The sequence below is a fragment of the Chiloscyllium plagiosum genome, chromosome 8, assembly GCF_004010195.1.
Source record: "Chiloscyllium plagiosum isolate BGI_BamShark_2017 chromosome 8, ASM401019v2, whole genome shotgun sequence".
In the NCBI taxonomy this organism is placed as follows: Eukaryota; Metazoa; Chordata; class Chondrichthyes; order Orectolobiformes; family Hemiscylliidae; genus Chiloscyllium; species Chiloscyllium plagiosum.
Window position 1 is genome coordinate 96801181 of NC_057717.1, and position 16575 is coordinate 96817755.

The 16575-nt window shown below is 46.2% G+C and overlaps 1 protein-coding gene across 1 annotated transcript in view; it reads left to right on the forward strand.

The window, feature by feature from the left end:
- The window catches only part of camsap3 (calmodulin regulated spectrin-associated protein family, member 3), a 207499-nt gene that overhangs the window by 133258 nt on the left and 57666 nt on the right, over positions 1-16575 (forward strand). The window contains exons 7-8 of the mRNA XM_043695113.1: positions 10051-10126; positions 13162-13301. Coding sequence (XP_043551048.1) covers positions 10051-10126; positions 13162-13301 — 216 coding nt within the window. The remainder of the gene's footprint in view (positions 1-10050; positions 10127-13161; positions 13302-16575) is intronic.

Here is a 16575-nt window from a genome sequence, read left to right on the forward strand (position 1 = left end):
TGAAACTTGCCTTTGTACAGCACCTTTTAATGTCATTAGGGGATTGAAGGAACTCTCGCAAGGCCCCGTAACTGGTCGTGTGTTCATTTGTTCACCGAGCGAGCTGAGGGGCTCAGAAACAGCCAACCTGCCCAGAGCTTCAGGGCACTGGGGACCTGGAACCTGAGTTGACTGTAGTCACCCCAGAGTCGCTTGCTTCTGTGTCCTGGTGATTTGCTCTCATTCTGGACGTAACTCAAGAGGAGTTGGTTACTCTCTGGAATACTATGCCCATCTTTCTGCTTTACATAATGTTCCATAGTATCCCTACAGTGTGGAAGCAAGCCATTCGGTCCAACAGGTCCACACCGACCCTATGAAGTGTATCCCACCTAGACCCATCTCCCTGCTATCCCTGAGTTTCCTGTGGCTGATTCACCTAACCTACACATCCCTGGGCATTATGGGTAATTTAGCATGGCCAACCCACCCTAACCTGCACACCCCTGGGCACTATGGGCAACTTAGCCTCACCAATCCACCCTAACCTGCGCATTTTTGGACTGTGGGAGGAAACCCACACAGACATGGTGAGAACGAGCAAACTCCACACAGTCACCCAAGGATCAAATTGAACCCAGGTCCCTGGCACTGTGAGGCAGCAGTGCCAACCACTGAGCTACTGTGCCATCCCATTTAAAACTTCCTTCAGGCTTTTGGGAGGGCTGTCAAACCCCATCCTTGCCTGGGTAGGCCCAAGTGCACTCTACTCATTACCCCATCCATTTCACACTGTGAGGGACAAACCCGAATTAGTTCTCCATCTGTTAATGGATTACTTTGTGTCCCGAGGGTAAACCATCCCAAGGCCTGGTTCTGGCACGAACTGAGGGCAGTTCAAAAATGGTCACTGGGGTAGACTTATCTTAGAGTCGGAGAGATGTCCAGCACAGAAACAGACACTTCGACCCAACTCGTCCATGCCGACCAGATATCCTAAATTAATCTAGCCCCATTTGCTAGCACCTGGCCCATATCCCTCCAAACCCATCCAGATGCCTTTTAAATGTCGTAATTGTACCAGTCTCCACCACTTCCTCTGGCAGCTCATGCCATACACTCACCACTCTGTGGAAAAAGCTGCCTCTGAGGTCCCTTTTTGAATCTTTCACCACTCACCCTAAACCTCTGCCCTGCAGTTCTGGACTCCCCAACTCTGGTAAAAAGACCTTGTCTATTTATCCTATCCATGCCCCTCATGATTTTATAAATCTGTATAAGGTCACCCCTCAGCCTCCGACGCTCCAGGGAAAACTGCCTCAGCCTCTCCCTATAGTTCAAACTCTCCAACCCTGGCAACATCCTTGTAAATCTTTTCTGAACCCTCTCAAGTTTCACGACATCTTTCTTATTAGCAGAAAGACCAGAATTACACATGGTATCCCAAAAGTGGCCCAGCACTTTTATTGACTGACTTGGGTGATCTGGCTTTAGAGGTTGTGTTGTCAATATTTTTCACTCAACTTGTTCAGAGATGTTATTCCTCTGATGACGCACCTCTGGTCCAGGTGGGACTTGAACTCAGGCCTCTGAGGTTCAGAGGTAGGGACATTACCACTGTACCTTAAGAGCCTTTAGGTTCTGTTTTATTGTTTAAGATCAGTCAGGCAATAAATACCTGTATTGAGTTTAAATTGGCCCTGGAGTTGGAGTTCCCTCCCAAGATTCTGTCAGACCAGAGCGTGTTGTGAGGGGTAAAATATTCAAATGTGAATTGTTTAGTTAAAAGATAAAAATTTTCACATGAGTTAAAATGCAAAGTTCTCTCTCCTCTGGGTCCAGTCTCTTCCCTTCAACAATTCTACATTCTAAGCGCAAACAAACCTTGAAATCCATTGAGCGAGTTACAGACAAGTAGTCAGCTGTTCGTGCTGAGTGTGAATGTTGAGAAAATGCAGACTCAGTGGCTGATGTGGAAAAGACCAAATATGACACCACTGAAGTAAGGGAACTCCTTCACCCCCATCAGACAGCCCCTGCTAACTGGTCCCTCGGAGGCTTTATATAAGAGTTTTTTTCTTTTCAATAGCTGGCGTGTAATGTCTGAATCTTGTCATTTTGGCCAACTCACGTTTTGGTGCATTTGGTTCGTGACCCAGTTCCGAATCCGAGTCCATTGCTGGCAAAATCAGACTGGGTGAATTCAGGATATCTGGTCAGCCTGGACGAAGGGTCTGTTTCAGTGTTGTACAACTCTATGACTCTGAATCCTGAGAACAACTTGAGAAATGTGCCAGTTATCGGAAATGCCCGTGTTGCTCCTTGAAGGAAGGGCCTGTGCCCGGAACGTCGAATCTCCTGTTCCCTGGATGTTGCCTGACCTGCTGTGCTGTTCCAGCAATAAAGTTTCAACCTTCAAATCCAGCTACTAAAGGCCTGAATATCTCGGACCCTCCTGTAAAGGGGAGCTGGAGGTGAAGGTAAACGATGGGACAAGGTTTTCTTTCAGTCTTTGTGGTTCCCAAAAACACTCGGACATTGAACCACCCCGAGATCTTTATTCAGGAATCAATCTTAGCTCTTGGAGTGGCTGCAGTGTATTCAGCATGGCAAACATTCTGCCCCCTTCACTATCGGGAAAACCAGTGACCTGGACTTTATCACACATGGGAAGCTTGGTTTGTGCAAATTCACAGATTCTTACAGCACAGAAAAGTCCCTTGGACCCATTGAGTCTGCACCTACCTAACATCCATTAAAAGTGTTAATCCCAATTTCCAGCACTTGTCCCACATCCTTGAATGTGACGATATTTCAAGTGCTTGTCTGAATATTTTTAAATGGTTGTAAGGTTTCCGGCCTCCTTCACCTTCCCATTCCCATTCCTTACATTTCAGATTCCCACTGAGTGAAAAGCAAGTTTCCCCAAATGAATCTCCTGCCCCTTACCCTCAAACTGTGCCCCCTTGTGAGCGACACCTCTACCACAGGGAACAGCTCCTTCACTGCCTTGTTTCCTGCTTTACAAAAGTGGCTTGCACTTCACAAGTATTCGTGAGGTGTCTTTGGATGAACGTGAAAGGTGCTATATAAATGCAAGTTCTTCCCTTCTGTGTTTTACTCACTCCTCTGGAGGAGAGCGAAGAGTTAGTGTGGAAAATCGTACATAAACAGACATAACAGAGTGGGAGGCACCAAAAATTCAAAATACCTTGACTTTGTAACTGGAGTCAGTGTCTATCATGTAATTAGACACCGATAACAGTCAAACAAGTAGTGATGCAGAGAGCAATCCAACTCAGCCATTAATTTGACATTCTTCCGAAACAAATTATAAACTCCAAATGTTGGATTAAGGTCTTATGGCCTTGTAGCTACAAATTAAAAAGGAATATTACAGTCGAGTATTGAATGACTTTTTTTCTTTTTCACCTCTTCATGTGAGAGTTGGTTTTTGGTTTTAATTTTGCACTGTGCAGTATTTTTCAGGCCTGTTGAATGACCACAAGAATCTTTCTTTCTTCCATCCTGTGCATGCATCATTCCATTCCGGAGTTGGCATGAGTGTACTTTTGAATGTATGTGGAATGCTGTGACTTCTGTCCTGTAGTAGTGTTGCTTGAAGTTTTGTTGTTTTGTTTTAACCTTGAATGAATTTTAAAAAAAAACTAACCCTTCAAATGAACTTTTGCCGTATTAATGATGTGTGTCAAATGTTGAACTCTGCAAGGTTTGAAACAGCCAATCTGTTGGTGTTGTATTTAATAGAGGGAGCTTTCCCTGTTCTCATGGTGATAGTGGGAACTGTGGCATTTAATGTTTACTTTCTCGGTCAGATTCGACGTATGACATTTCTGGACTGTTGATTCAATTTAGAAGACTTTATTTCTCGTTCTTCAGATGGTTAGGAATAATTGATTATGGGATCTCCCTTCTTTTGCCTTGTTCTTGCGTTTTTTTTTGTTAAACGTGGTTTTATGTAAAAGAAAGTGATTGTATGCTGGAAAATTTCAAGGGAGGTTGGCTATCATTTTATTTATGTGTAGATACATACCTTATATATACGTGCAGCTCCCTTTCATGTGTTTGACCCAGATCGTCTTACAGTTGAGGAAAAGTACTTGTTTCATCCTTTCCCCTTGTTCTGAAAGGATTTGTGTTTACTACATGGCACGGTGGCTCAGTGGTTAGCACGGCTGCCTCCCGGTGCCAGGGACCCGGGTTCGATTCCAGCCTTGAGCGACTGTCCATGTGTGGAGTTTGTACATTCTCCCCATCCCTCTGTGGGTTTCCTCCGGGTGCTCCGGTTTCCTTCCACAATACAAACTGTGCAGGTTAGGGTCGATTGGGCATGCTCGATTGCCCATTGTTAAGATGTGGCAGTAAACCCTTCTGCTAATTAAACCAAACATCCAGCAAAGCTCACCTTGTAATCTGTTAAAATATGAGGGACAGGGAACTCCCAAGTTCCACTATTTAAAGAAAAAATATAAATGTATTATTTAACTCTAAAAGTGAACCTTAAATAACAAGTATTTACAACTCTAAGCCCCCTTTCTCTTAAATGTTTGTTATCTACCTCCCGCTCTGTAACAATATACTGTTCTGGTAAAATTAAAATTACATCTTAATTTCTAAACCACACAGCTGTTGCCGTCTCTGGTGTCTGTCTTTCTCTCGCTGTTGATCTCCCTGGGTTGTCTTCAGTCGTTTGCTGTAAAGATGTTTCATATGAAAAAGGTACCTTGTGGGAGAGAGTATTTTGCTGGCAGTTGGGCTCTCGCTCTCGCTCCCTCTCGCCCCCTCTCTCGCCCCCTCTCTCGCGCGCGCTCTCTCCCGCCCCGCGCTCTCTCGCGCCCCGCGCTCTCTCCCGCCCCGCGCTCTCTCGCGCCCCGCGCTCTCTCCCGCCCCGCGCTCTCTCGCGCCCCGCGCTCTCTCCCGCCCCGCGCTCTCTCGCGCCCCGCGCTCTCTCCCGCCCCGCGCTCTCTCGCGCCCCGCGCTCTCTCCCGCCCCGCGCTCTCTCGCGCCCCGCGCTCTCTCCCGCCCCGCGCTCTCTCGCGCCCCGCGCTCTCTCCCGCCCCGCGCTCTCTCGCGCCCCGCGCTCTCTCCCGCCCCGCGCTCTCTCGCGCCCCGCGCTCTCTCCCGCCCCGCGCTCTCTCGCGCCCCGCGCTCTCTCCCGCCCCGCGCTCTCTCGCGCCCCGCGCTCTCTCCCGCCCCGCGCTCTCTCGCGCCCCGCGCTCTCTCCCGCCCCGCGCTCTCTCGCGCCCCGCGCTCTCTCCCGCCCCGCGCTCTCTCGCGCCCCGCGCTCTCTCCCGCCCCGCGCTCTCTCGCGCCCCGCGCTCTCTCCCGCCCCGCGCTCTCTCGCGCCCCGCGCTCTCTCCCGCCCCGCGCTCTCTCCCGCCCCGCGCTCTCTCCCGCCCCGCGCTCTCTCCCGCCCCGCGCTCTCTCCCGCCCCGCGCTCTCTCCCGCCCCGCGCGCTCTCCCGCCCCGCGCGCTCTCCCGCCCCGCGCGCTCTCCCGCCCCGCGCGCTCTCTGACTAACTCCCGAGATGCCTGCTTCTTTCTGTCCCGAACATTGGATTGTCTCATTGGTTCGATGTTGGCAAAACAGAAAATTCATAATCGATTGGGTTTTAGCATCCTGGAGCATAATCTAAACTAGGAGAAAGTGAGGACTGCAGATGCTGGCGGTCAGAGTTGAAAAGTGCAGCCGGTCAGGCAGCATCCGAGGAGCAGGAGAGTTGATATTTCCAGCGTGAGCTCTTCATCAGGAATTCCTGACCGGCTGTGCTTTTCCAGCACCACACTTCTTGACGCATAATTTAAATTGGTTACATTCGAATGGTTATCAACCAACAACCAAATCTCAGGTATTTGTTTCACAGCCCAGTGTTAGATATTTTCAGTTTTCCAGTACACTCTGAGACTGCTAGTCAGTCATGTGACTGGTGCCTACAAGCTCTCGGTGCGAACAGCATTCACTCTCTCTTAAAGGTACAGTACACACCTTCAACCTCATAACACCACAGTGTCCAGGGATGTGTAGGTACAATGGGTTAGTTATGGGAAATGCAGTTAGGGGGTGTTGGGTTTGGATGGGATGCCCTTTGGAAGGTCAGTGTGGACTCGTTAGGCCAAATGACCTGCTTCTACGCTGTAAGGATTTTATGATTCTGTATACTGCCACAGCATTCCCAACTTCCCAAGTACACAAGCATGTTGGTCACAGCTGGAAGCCTCGGTGTACTCGGTGTACTGAGCAGGAGTTTGCTCACTCTCAGTTTAAACTGGTGTCCCTCTATCTTGCTGTTGTTCCTCTCCTCAATAAATAGGAACATTCAAGATTTGGCCTTTGCTGGGTTTGCTGTTGCTTTTCCTTTCATTAGGCCCTTTTCAGTTTTACTCTCCCACGTTTTTGGCTCGTAATCTGGCTCCGTAATTCTCGAATTGATCTTGGACTCCTCTGGGTCTCCCTTCATGTCGTGCCAGGCTGTAACTAGGCTGTAAACCCGTGTTTGAGTATTTCAGTCCATCCATTGTCTTTGTGAACGGGGCCTATCCACTCAGGCTCACTCATTAACAACTGGTTTACAATGACAAACCAAAGCCCCATCGGCTTGGAAGGGCAGCCATTCAGCCTCCCATGCCTGTACTGGACCCTATTGAGAGAAACCGGATACCATTCCCCTGCTCTTTACCCGCTGTCCCACCCTTCAATGTTTCTTGCGTGCTCTTCAGTGATTTAGATTTTTTTTTGATTAACCTGTTATGACACATTTCCAGAGAGGACTTGAACCCAGAACTTCTGGCCCAGAGGCAGGGAGACTACCACAGGAAGCCTCTAAGAGTGACGTATCAAATGTGAATAGCTACCTGATTTGCTCTTTTCCAGTCTCTGAAACGTTGTTGTTTTATCATTAGAACCTTGAAAGGGCTGCCTGGAACTTTGAGGATTAGCTTTTGGCTTTGCGTTAAGTAAATTCTAACACGATGAATGATCCCTGGTGATAGGAATCAACGAACACCCACATTAAATACACTGGCTTTGTGCTGCTTAGCAGATAAGCAACCTGTGTTTAAAGGGATTTCATCAGAGGGTTGCTCAGCACCTCCTACACCAGTCAGTGGAGTGCAAGGCTCCAAGTTCTAACCCTATGTCCTTTGCTGCACCTCTTTTGATAGTTTCATTGACAACAGGGACAAATTCTTCTGATTGGAAGAGTAGGTCAATGGCTGTGAACGTAATTGAAACTGGTTTAAGATTGTCCAAAATAAATGAGAATTCACGCTCAAGCCTGTTAGTAATGGACCGGATGAGTTATGAGCAGAGGCCGGATAGTCTGGGACCTTTTGCATTGGAAGCTGAGGGGTGGACGTTATAGAGGTTTATAAAACCATGAGGCGCACAGATAAGGCCAATAGCCAAGGTCTTTTTCCCCAGAGTAGGGGAGTCTAAAATTGGAGGGCATAGATTTAAGGTCAGAGAGGAAAGATTGAAGAGGGACCTGAGGAGCAATGTTTTTCTCTGAACTGGCACATGTATGGAATGAGCTGCCAGAGGAGATGGATACAGCCTTTTAAGCTTTACAACATTTAAAAGACGTTTGGACAGGTACATGGATAGGAAAGGTTTAGAGGAATATGGACCAAATGCAGGCAAATGGCATTAGTTCAGTTTAGGAAACCTGGCCAGCATGGACGAGTAGGGCCGAAGGGTCTGCTTCCGTGCTGTATAATGGGTAAGAAGCAGGAGTATTATTGAGAAAATGGCAGCAGCGTTATTAGCTGTTGCGATCCCAGTGTGTAACCTGGTGGGGATTCTCGAGTACCTGCCTTTGATCTTGTCGTCACTAAAATAATTGTCTCCACTTGTTTGACACAATGAGGCTGCAGTGAGTACAGATGACAAAATGCTCAACATTAGGTCATATTTTCAATTGTTATTTTCAAATCCCTTCATGGCCTCGCATCCCCCGATCTCTCTAACCTGCACCTCTCTCAGATCTTTTTTTAAACACGGTCCCTTTAAACCTTGGTCTTTGATCAGTCTTTTGGCCTCCTCTCCCCTTATGTGGCAAGTGTTTCAATGGCTGCCCCTGAGAAGACGTTTTTGCCACGTTCAAGGTGCTATATAAATGTAAATTGTATTATTCCTGTCGAGTTTCTTCATTTCCAAAAAAAAACTTTGGAAGTCCTCAAAGGTTTATTTCCCCATGAGGCACTGGGTACTTATTGACTTTTAAACTGGATCCAAAGGCCTACCTTGCTACAGATCATGAGCATGTCCATTTTTAATGAATGAATCCAATTAGTTATCTGTTGCCAAACCTTTTAATGTCAACAACTGGGAACAGCGTCCCTCCAAGGTAGGGAGCCTGATCTCTAGTCCATCAGGATATCTGTCATGAATCATGTAGCCTTTGATCAAGAGTACATTACAAATGTTGAGCATTAAACAAAAATTAACTAGCTTGTGAAAAAAAACTAAACCATGACCTGGAATAAAATTGGAGTCTGTTGATCATTTGCCTTTGTGTTTACCTTCCATGTTCTGTCCCTCCTACCTTCATTTGTCCCATCCATGTCGTCTTCAAGTGCTTTGTCCCTCAGGTTTTTATCTGGCTCACTTGTAAATGATTTTTGTCAGGAGCTTTCTGAAGGAAGTGTATTTGCCCCTCTTGACAGAGCAGTGTTTGCTGTCCTCCATTGCACAGTGTGTGGAGTGCCTCAGTTCACATTTGGGTCCCCAGGGAGTTTAACTCGAAAATGGATTGAAAAGCCATTGAGTTAGCCCACAGCTGCTCAGAGAAGCCCTCACTCTGACACGGTCTTTGCAATGCACAATCAGCTAGCCTGCTGCAACAGGGTTGTGTAAATTGTCTCAGCAGAAAGATTCCACGTCCCTCCTAGTCCGTTACCCTGGACTATGCATCAAATGTCCCAAAGCCAAAAGCTGTTTGGGTATCAGGCATTCTGTTTGTAAACCTTCAGTCTTGACCTATATTATTTGTGATAGGGTAAGTGTAAAGACGCACTGTCACCAGTAATGAAAAAGAACGTAACTGTCTGTGCAGCACACTTCAGATCACCAATGGTTATGTAAATGTACAATTTTATTTTAAAAATATAAAGTGTTGGCCTGTTCTGATTTTTGTGGGCTGGCTTAGCAAGACTGAAGGGTTCCCGATCAGGTTGAGAATGGTTCAGGGATTCTGTTCCCTAATAGGCGCTCCGTTTTATCGTTGTTGCTTTGCGACAGAAGGTAGAGGTTCCTATAAGTTCGGGAACTTCTGAAGCGAGTTGCTTAATACTCCGGCACCTCGAGTATTCTGTCTGAATTGTTTTATTTGAGATGCACTCGCTACGGTCTCGAGGATTGAGCAATTGTCGAGTGATTGTGCTTAGATTTTACACTGTCTGTCTTAAAATAGCAAGTTAAAAATCACACGACACCAGGTTATAGTCCAACAGGTTTAATTGGAAGCACTAACTTTTGAGGCACAGCCTTTTCATCAGGTGGCCATTCCACAACCTCCTGATGAAGGAGCAGCGCTCCGAAAGCTCGTGCTTCCAAATAAACCTGTTGTTGTGTGATGTTTAATTTTGTCCATCCCAGTCTAACACCAGCACCTCCACATTTTAAAATAGGAAGGTAATTTCAGTGTGTGCAGACCATTTGAGCATCTCCCATTGTCCCTGATCAAGTCCCAATATCGTGATTTGCTTTGGGAGAATTAAAAGTCGAGCTTTTAAACTCAGACGGTTGACTTTCTTTATTCCCGTATCTTCAGATTAAAATCCCTCCTTCCCCTGCCATGAGTAAATACATCGGCACGACGTGTGGCCATTGAAACATGAAGGGACTGGATTTTGGATTGGGTCCAGAGTATGTGTTTTGGGGTGACCAGAACATGTATCTGCTGAGAAGTCCGACAGAGGCTTGGGAAGATGAGTCTTCTGTCAGTGCATGAGATTGTCTCTTGGTGGAAATGGGCCACTGGATTTGCTTCCAGTCTCTCTTCCATAGTTTAATCCATTTGTGTTGCTCATTTCTGAAATGAAACCAGACTAGTGGCTATTTCAATCCTTGTTGTCTGTACAATTGTGCTTGGGACATCACTACTGTCCAGATGTTCTACGGTTGCAAGGTGAGTTGCTCAACACCAGAGTCTTCCATTGGTTTAAACCTCGAAGTTTTAACCCTGCCCATGTGAGAGTGCGTTTCCCCTGCATGGGTGGGGGGGGGGGGGTGACCAGACCTTAGGACCGCATTTAGAAGAGATATCAGATATAGGCTTGAGAAAAAATGCCTTCTCTCAGAGTGGGGGAGAGGCGAGCAGAGAATGCCACAAGTACTGGGAGGCTGAGGGGTGACCTTATAGAGATTTACAATGTCATGAGGGGCATGGATAGGGTAAATAGACAAAGTCTTTTCCCTGGGGTGGGGGAGCCCAGAACTAGAGGGCATAGGTTTAGGGTGAGAGGGGAAAGACCTAAGGGGCAACTGTTTCACGCAGAGGGTGGTAAGTGTGTGGAATGAGCTGCCAGAGGAAGTGGTGGATGCTGGTACAATTGCAACATTTAAAAGGCACTTGGGTGGGTATGTGAATAGGAAGGGTTTGGAGGGATATGGGCTGGTGCTGGCAGGTGGGACTAGATTTGGGTTAGGATATCTGGTCGGCAAGGACGAGTTAGACTGAAGGGTCTGTTTCCATGCTGTCCATCTCCATGACTGTATGACTCCCAACCGTTCTTTGAGTTTTTATGCCGACTGCTTTGTTTGGAGAGGAGTAAAGAGTAGAAGGGGAAGCCTTTTGGTGTGCGTTTATCTGTCCACATTCGTGCAGTCGCAACACACCTTGAGAGACGCTCCGTGGAGAAGGCTGGGTGAAGATCTATCTACAGGCTTGGGACCTCTTTGTGAGATTGTTTGAGAGTTCCATATACAGACCTAACTCCACCCTCACTGTGCTATTTACACCCAGTGAGGAGCAGCTCTTTGACATCATCAAAGCCCTTCCAGGGTTGTGGCAGAATGGAGGGATGAAGGAATCTGCTGATGAAAGGGTTGATGTGAGGTCTTGGGGAAAGGAAATCGCAATCTGGCGGGAGATTTGAAAGTTAGCAGTAGTGCTGCAGCTCCAAAACCTGGGAGCACTGACTCTCCTCTGTAATTACTGAGCTGTGTGTTGAGTCCAGAAGGTTTATAAAACGCCCAATCAGAAAACGAGGCACTAGTCCTGGAGTTTTATCAGAAACGTGCAGGAGCTAGAGGTGGGAATGGGGCCAGGAATTAAAATGATAAGGGATAAGAATGTAGGATTTGCTCCCACCAAGGGAGGCTGAGACGGTTATCATTCAATGGAAGCTGGATAAAGCCATGAGGGAGGAGAAAGAAAGTTGTGCTGATGGGGTGAAGTGCGGATTTGTTCGGAGCTTTGACTGTTTGCTCAGGAAGACCCGTGTCTATGCTGTGTGTTCTCTGCAACGTAACCGGAGTTGGTGGATGTTTCAGTGAAAATCCACGTGTAGTTGCAGATTGTAATTCATTCGCCAGGTTCCATTTATTGTCCGTTCTTGGATCCTCTGGGAAGGCTTTTTATTTGGAGGGGAGGGCGGGTCCAACGTGAGTTTTGTCCTGGGCCAATGTAAACCAGAGTGTGTGGGCCAGGAGTGGGTAGAGATGGCAGCGGTGCATCCTTAAGGGACATCAAACGATAAGATTGTTTTGGCTATTTGGTGCGAGCCCATAGTGTCTCTGTCCAGTTCCACATTAATGTCTCAGTACGTGCCATGCTAACAGGGCCCTGCGGATGGGTCATTGAATTATTACTTTTTTATTCACCCATGGGATGCGGGCATTGCTGGCTGGGCCAGCCTCAGTTGCCCATGACGAGGTGACGATCTGCCTTTTTTGAACCGCTGCAGTCCTTGGGGTGTCAGGAGGTGAGACACAGTGCTGTTAGGAAGGAATTTGAGCCAGTGACAGTGAGGGAATAGTGATGCGGTTACAAACAAGGATGGTGTGTGACTTGGAGGTGGTTTTCCACATATCTGTCATTTTGCTCTGCAGGGAGGAGTATAAATTAACAACTTGGCAAAGTTACACTCAAGTATTTGTATATCAGTTATCTTAATATATAGTTGGTCATTTCTCTCTCGTTCTGCGTCGTGAGATCTCACTTCGCAACTGAATGCATTACGGGTTCACTCTTTCGCATCCAAGGTATGTGGACTCATTTAGAGAGAGGGAGAGACGACTGGTGGTGGTTTAACCTGAAGGTCACTGTGCCTCTGACAAGGGGAGAGTTTGGGAAGGTGGGATTTTTAGAGAGCTGAACCAGATGGGAGTTAAACTCAGGCTATTGGTACCATTCTGCATCACAAACCAGCCAGACTAACGGTATTGTAGCAAGATCACAGAGGCATTGGAGATGGTGTCTGCTGTTGTCCATTTTGTTTTCAGAGGTTAGATCCAGCAGGAATGTGTGAATAGACTAGGACTCTGCTTCTCCTGAAAGAGAAATTAAGAGAGGAGATTGGTTAGAGATTAAATATGGAAGGCTGCAATAGAAAAGTTTCCACTTGAGAGACCAGAACCAGTGAGTTATCAGTACAAGATGTTCATTCGTAAATTTAGTACACGATTCCAGAGAAGCTTTAGCTTGTGTGTCGGGCTATGAGGGGAGTGGTTGAGGTGAGTAGCATCAACACACATTTAATGGGAAGTTGGAACAACCGGTGTGGAATACTGAGAGAAAGCGAGCACTACAGGTCAGAATCGAAGAGTGTGGTGCTGGTTAAGCACAGCCGGTCAGGCAGCATCTGAGGAGCAGGAGAATTGACGTCTAGAGCGCAAGATCTTCATCAGGATTGGTAGATTGAGTAGAGTCTTGGATGGAGTGTGAGGAACAGCAGAGACATATTGGGTCAAATGGCCTGTTTCCGTGCCATGAATACTATCAAGACCCTTTTCCTTTCTGGTAGCTAAAACTGGGAATGTCTCCAGCTTGTCATTGGACTGGTTCTCCTGGGTAAGTGGGGAGAGCGGTGATTGGGAGTTGAGGTGCTTTGTTTGGACAGTAGTCTCTCTGCGGTCCTGCAGCTAAGTTACAAATGCAGTTTTTGAGCTTGCTGGTGATAATGGCTTGACTTTTCTTTTCCCTCCTCCTTCCCTTCACAGATGTTTGCCTGAAGGAGACCATGTCCGTTGCTGACAGTCTGTACAACTTGCAACTGATTGTGGAATTCACCCAGGAGTATCTCGGCAACTGTTGTCACCTGGGCCTGGAGGATATGCTGTACACTCCACCAGTGTTAAAGGTAATGATTCAGAGTAGCTGACTGTGCTTGCTGACTTTTAAGTGTTTTCTTTATCCTGCTCTCTGGAACTCCTGTTCCGATGTTAGATGTTAAATTGGTTCAGCTCGTCCTGGGATTGGAAGACTTGACATTCCAGGATATCTGATCCCTGGCATTTAGTTAAGAATGTTAATAAAACTTGGACAATTTGGTCAATTAGGGCAGATTCTGTCTCAGCCCTTGTGTGCATTCCATTGTGGTATAGAAATTCTGTCCAGGCTCTGATATCTAACCCGACTCCAGCTCAGGGTTTGTGCTATGCGTCATTACCACAGTCGGTGTAAAAGCATTTTTTTCTTAAGTTCCAAAACCATGCAACAGTAGATAAAACAGTAATTGCTCCTGAAGTTCAAGGAAATCACCTCCAACACCTAAATTACCTCAAAAAAAAAGGAGCAACTCTTACTGCTATGATTCTTTCCCATTCTCCATCTTGGATTACCCAGAATGCATTTGCTGACTCTACCAAAAACATTCTCTGCTAAGCTGGCGTTCTTGAGCTTCTCATTCTGCTGTGACATTAACGGAAAATGTATCATCTCTCTGAATTCTACAGATATGACATCAGTCTGTGTTTGTAGCAGTGCTTTAAAATATCTGCTACACACCTCAGTTTGAACTCCCAGCATCTTTCCACGCCTTTGTTTGCTTTGCTCTGTGTCCACATCCAGTCTTAACCAGTCGAGTGAGTGCGAATTTTAAACAAGGTGACATAATCAAGCACGGAACAATTGAACACTATGTTCAGCGGAGTGTTCATGTGGCCTTCTGTGTTCAGGAACAAATTATCACAGTCCAAATCATATTTGCCCATCTGTATTCCAATGCCTAGCCAGCTGTTCAAACAATCTATTTTATGTTGGCAAGCTAACAATGTTTCTCTTCATGATTGAGGCTGAGTTCAGTTGTAGCTCTTTTCCTGTTAGTAGTATTGGGAGGAGTTTGTCAATGATGGAGGTAAGTGGATACTGGCGAAAGCAATGACCGCTTCAGTCCAGGCAGTATCAGAGAATTGGGAATTCTGGGATTATTGGGTCACACTGTCCAGGTATCTGTTAGAGGAAACCACACTGAGCAGTATATGGAGCAAGGAATGTGAGGAACATCCTTCTTATAAGGTTCTTCCCCAGTGCCAGAATCAAAGAACGCCATGACCAAACAACCAACTTCAGGAAGCTCATTATTGGCTACTTGTGTTCCTGGCGGCCATTTTAATGTGTTGTTGGACACACTCATACCTCTGTTTTATGTCACGGAATGGACCAGAGCCCTCAAAATATTTTACAAAGTTAACCTCGACCCTAACTTTTATTATTTTAAAGGCAAATATAAAGTGTCTGTTCCACGTGATATGACTGGTCAAACTACTCAGCGTAAAGCAAAACGCAACTTATTAAAACACCGTACTTGAAATTCCTCTTTCCTTGCTTGTATTTTGAATCACTTAACTCTATTAGAAAGCTTACAGAATAATAGATATAGTAACTATTACTGATTACCTGTTCCAAAATAGAAACAGCTTAAAAACACACCCTTGGCAAAATAAGAGGCAAATTCAGACACGGATACTCACATGCAGTTTTCCAATCCGGGACTAACATAACATACAAGAGAAAATTCCGAAAGAGTAACAGCCAGGCGACATTCACTGAAGATACTAGCTCTGGTGAGACCCCAATAGCTCCTGGTGTTACTGAGAGACCAAAATCCAGAAATCTTAACCTGTGAGAGCTGGTCACACCCATTCAGGCTGTTTTCTTAAAAAATAAAATCCAAGTGGTTTACATTACCCCAGACAGCTTTTCACCCCTGCCTCACAAGCTTGCTTCAAAAAAAACCCAGGACAAAGTAACTTCTTAAAAACCGCACCATTGTCACGTTTGTAACTGACCGAATCAGAGAGAGGAGATGCAAGAAAGCTGATTCTGAAGGGAAGCTACATTACCTTTAATATCTGATCGTTAATTTTCAGGTTGATGTTGATTGAAGTGATTGGAACAGCATTCCCTTTCATTTTCCTTCCTTTAATCACAAGCGTTAGCAACTCTGGACGTGGTTCCAACCAGGATGCGCTTCACCTGACAAACGGGCAGTGCTCTGAAAGCTTGTGATTTCTAATAAACCTGTTGCACTATAATTTGGTATCGTGTGACTTCTGACTGGTTCCAACCATTGCACCCAACTGCGGGGATTGCCGAACGCGACTCCAATTCTGCCCAATGGCCATGGAACTGGTGACAATGGCTTGGCACTTTACAGTTTCTCTTAATTCTATTTGATCTGGTTGAAGGACCATTTGCTTGTAAACTTTAGTCAAACGATTGACACCCAAAGACGTGCTGGTATTTGAATAGAACGCTATCACTAAATGTGCTGAAGTGTTTTTTAAGGCAATAGACAACAGGTGTAGGAGTAGGCCATTCAAGCCTTCGAGCCAGCACCAGCATTCATTATGATCATGGCTGATCATCCTCAATCAGTATCCTGTTCCTGCCTTATCCCCATAACCCTCGATTCCACTATCTTTAAGAGCTCTATCCATCTCTTTCTTAAAAGTATCAAGACACTTGGCCTCCACTGCCTTCTGGGGCAGAGCATTCCAAACACCCATCACTCTCTGGGTGAAGAAGTTTCTTAACTCTGTTCGAAATGGCCTATTCCTTATTTGTAAACTGTGTCCTCTGGTTCTGGACCCACCAATCAGCGGAAATATGCTTCCTGCCTCCAGAGTGTCCAATCCTTTAATAATCTTATCCCCTCTCATCCTTCTAAACACAAGTGTATACAAGCCCAGCGGTTTTTCTCACTATTCGGTTGTTTTTGAAATCTCAGTAAATGTACCGGTCAATTATTTATCAGAATTTCTCCCTAAACTTTGGATCTTCTACTCCAAACCAGTTCTTCACTCATTCCTTCAGCCCCCTGCATGGTTAAAACCTATCCCTTTTAATACAAGGATTTGGCCACCAAGCTGAAGATTTTCTTTCATTGGTTACACACCCCTGAGACACAGCTTAGGATGAGTTCACTATCTCAAGGGTACTACGTGGATGCAATTTGTTGTTAGGATGCCCCCCCCCCCGACCCCTTTCGTATTGATTTGGAAATTGCCTGATCCCCTCACTTGCCACCAGACATTGGTGACAAGCTCGGTTTGGTAAGGCAACAACAGAGAGTCTAACCATTCCCTCATGGCATTCCCATTGCTGAATCCTGCACTATCGTCACCCTGGGG